At 38.3% G+C, this 3845-nt stretch overlaps 1 protein-coding gene across 1 annotated transcript; it reads left to right on the top strand.

Annotated features, from left to right (window-relative positions):
* Positions 1-716: 716 nt before the first annotated feature.
* On the top strand, positions 717-2108 carry LOC125790260 (uncharacterized). The gene is made up of 2 exons (XM_049473243.1): positions 717-976; positions 1063-2108. Exons 1-2 carry the CDS (start codon positions 718-720, stop codon positions 1749-1751), a joined length of 948 nt encoding a protein of 315 aa, XP_049329200.1. The 5' UTR covers position 717; the 3' UTR covers positions 1752-2108.
* Positions 2109-3845: the final 1737 nt, after the last annotated feature.

Raw genomic sequence — 3845 nt, 5'->3', positions numbered from 1 at the left:
TTGATGTTAAATGTTTGGATTGTTATTTGTGTAAAACAACACACTTTTACCTAAACACATTAAAAGTAAGATACATGTTTAATGTAATCTCTTAAGTGTAAATTCTAAACCTGTGAATAAAAATAATCTAATTTTCAGTTTAACAATTTTAAGAATCTGTATCGACACATAATACAACATCTACTAAACCTATTTACATGGTAGTTACGTTTCAAAAGCTACACCAATCACAGGCTAAATGTTTTAAATATGTTAATAGCGGTAGGAGTGGTCTATGTGGCCTTGTATATAGATGGCTCACAACTCTGTTGGAGGTACCCATTCAGACGCTAGCCTGAAAAAACCACGATGGACGCAAGCTTTCTTGGTAAGCATGACTTTTACAACAAAGTTTTACATACATTCTGTTGTTTGTCATTTAAAAGTGTTACAAATGTATTCTTGCTTAACAGGTATTTTCTTGGTCTAGGAACCTGTGAGCTGGAAACAATCCAAGCCGTTCAAAATATTGATGGTTTATCTCAACTTTGTGAGGGTACGTGTGTATAAATTATATATGTCTTTTCATTCATTTTGTTTAGATCTAGACATTCACTAGAAACATTTTCTTACATTTCCACAGAGTCTGTGAACACATCGGCGCATGTGGACCCTCTTGGTAAGTATTTCTAATTTTCAAATTTTTCAAATTTTCTAATTTGTGTTGTTTGTTGCTTGATGGTTACTTATATTATTTCTATAGCAGGTCTAAAACGCTTAGTGGAAAGTATCATGCCACCCGGATTCGACAATTTGTACAAACAGCCAAAAAATCCTCAACTACAGGATATAACCAACAACAGCGGATACAGGAGAGCCTTTAAGCCGAACTTAACGAGCAGTCCGGAGGTGTTGCTTGGTAAACGTTGCAACAGGGAACCATCTTCAAGCAGAAAACGCATCAGGCTGGAAGACAGCTGCATACTGTTAGATACAGGTACATACATTTCGACATACTCTATATTTCAATTTGTCTTTTGTCTTTAAGATTAGCGACTCATATGTAATGTGCTCTATTCACAGATTTGAACAACGCTGGACAGTCTACGAATGGAGAAAATGTGTTGCACAATGATGTCCAGGATGTTTTAAACAAGGACGAATGGTCGGAGGATTTGACGGACATCTGGGATCAGAACAGTTTCAGCGAACCAGTCGAAAAAACTGTTGCTGCCGCACCACCGAATGTTGGAATAAACGCTTCGGACAAACACAGAGACACTGACGCAAATGAGTTACGATCAAACCAAGAGCATGAGCATCAAGATCAGGTAGGACCCGATGGTGATTTAAACAGTATTGGCGAGGTTTTAACTGTTCTAAGACAGCTTTCTGAAGAAAACAGAAAAATATTGCTAGATAACAAAACAATCACAGAATCAAACAGAAAACTAACAGAAGCTTGTATTAAATCTTCCCAAGACAACGAAAGGTTGTCACAGTTAAATGCAAAGATATCTCAAGAAAATTTGAACAATTTAATTGAGCTACGTAGACAATCTGCCGTTAACCGTAGACATGAAAAAGGTATTCAAGAGATACACAAACAACTAAATATATATCTGGAAGAATTTAGAAAATTTGATATGTCGGGTAATGTGTCAAAAGATCAATTCAAATCTTTAATACAAATAATGTTTAAAATGCAAAAGGCGTTAGAGATCAAATTATCGCCATTTCTGCCTGTTGCGGGGCCATCCTCTCGTGTTTAGTGTTGCCAATAGTTAGAGGCTAGTGTTTTTCCACATTGTTACAGAAATCAACATTTTCACATATTTTCAAATGTATATTTACATCTAAAACAAGCAATCAGACAAATATGGCATCTAAAAGATTTTGGGGGTCAGACAACAACCCGTGTGTTACAGATGAATATGATTCATTGAACCAGTTGTCTATTGATGAACAATTGCAGCGTCTAAGCGAAATGTATGAGACGAATGTTAACCCTAATGTTCAGCAAAACATTGATACACAACACTTTGGCTACCATTATGTTTTGTCTAATCATTTAACCATTGACGAACAAATGCGGTATCTAAGTAATACGTATGATACACCTATTAGCGGTCCAAGTAATAACCGACAAGTAACATTCACACAGGGTAATGCAGATGTTGACTTGTTTAGAAATTGTACCACACAAGCCCCGGCATCAAAGCGTTGTAGGTTTGGTGATAGTTGGCAGACAGATGTTTTGGAACAGATGTCGCACAGTGAGCAGTTGTCTTTTCTACAGGACAATGTCAACCTTGTTTTAGAATCTGTAGAGAGGGATACACAAAACTGTCTACAAACTATTCATACAGATCAGGCAGGTGGTGGTACACATGAAAATAGACATCCGCCACTCGATCCGACAGCATCCAACTTTGGTTTATCTGACAGCGATATTGCGGGGTTAGTGAGAAATGGTGGTGTTGTGGGTGATTACACTATAGTTCCGAGATCGCGGTTTAATAGTATTGTGTTACACAGGTCATTGAATTTACGTCATGCGCCATCTACAGACATGGGTTCGTACGCTACTTATGTGCACAATGTGTTATCGCAAATAGTGTCATTCTCCAGAGTGTTGGCTGGTAATGGCGGTGTTATTGACATTACCCTTAGAGGCCATAGTTTAACATCTGATGTGAACGCTGTGTTGTCTTCCAGAGACGGTTATAATGTGAACAGGTTTTTGGATGCTATTGAAAGGGTTGTGCAAAGTAACAATAGTATTAAAACAGACAATAGTTTGGTGTTGACTGTCTCGATAGCCATGGTTAAAAATGGAGGTGCACGACGTAGGGTGCGTGACCTTGCACACAATCAGGTGATTGACTGGAACAGAATGAACCTTTTTTGTCCAACAAACACCTCAAACAAACTGTGTTTTGCAATCTGTATCGCACATTTTTTAAATCCATCTACGCCACACAACGCATTAGAAACCATAGCAGAACAGATTCAGACAGATGTTGGCTACACGAGTCACCATAAAGTTGGTTTTAATGACATCAGTAGTTTTGAATACAAGTACGGCGTTAAAGTAGTTGTTTTCCACAAAGGCTGTTCTGGCAATCTAGAGAAATATCAAACAAAAGACAAACCACACCCAAAGACTGTGTTTCTGTGTTTCTGTGTTTCACGACAACCATTATTACATGATCAAAAATTTGAAAGCGTTCATTGGCACACCGTATGTTTGCATGTTTTGCTATAAGGGTTACACTAGTGCCAGAGATCACAGCTGTAAATACAGCTGTGATGTATGTCATGATGTCTCCTGCCACAAGAAAACCCGCCGACCCAAATACTGTGACGATTGTTTGCGCTATTGTAAGTCTGATTACTGTTATGACAAGCATAAGGAACAGAAACAACAGCCGACCACAGGTTTGATGGCCGCCCCGTGTGATCTGACCAAATTCTGTAAAAAATGTGGTCGTCGTTATAATATTTGTTTAGCAAAGCCAAAACCACACAAGTGTTTCTCAGGGCGTTGTTTTCACTGTCAGGAGGAATTGATATCAGACACCACACACGAATGTTACATAAAACCAATCAAATTAAAAGAACCAAGTAGTTCATACATATTTTTTGAGACTCGGTTTGAAAACGGCAAGCATGAAGCAAATTTTGTCTGTGCAATCACATTTGACGGTAGAGAGTTCACGGCTGAGGGTCCTGATTGTGTAGAACAACTCATCAAAGAGTTTAGACGACCCAAATATAAGGGTTGGCGCACAACGCTGCGGGGTTTGACAACTTCCTATTATTGGAATATTTTTTTAAAGTAGGCATAGCAGTCAAAATCACAA

The sequence above is a fragment of the Astyanax mexicanus genome, unplaced genomic scaffold (assembly GCF_023375975.1).
Source record: "Astyanax mexicanus isolate ESR-SI-001 unplaced genomic scaffold, AstMex3_surface scaffold_35, whole genome shotgun sequence".
Lineage (NCBI taxonomy): Eukaryota > Metazoa > Chordata > Actinopteri > Characiformes > Acestrorhamphidae > Astyanax > Astyanax mexicanus.
This window is presented reverse-complemented; position numbering and strand designations above follow the sequence as displayed.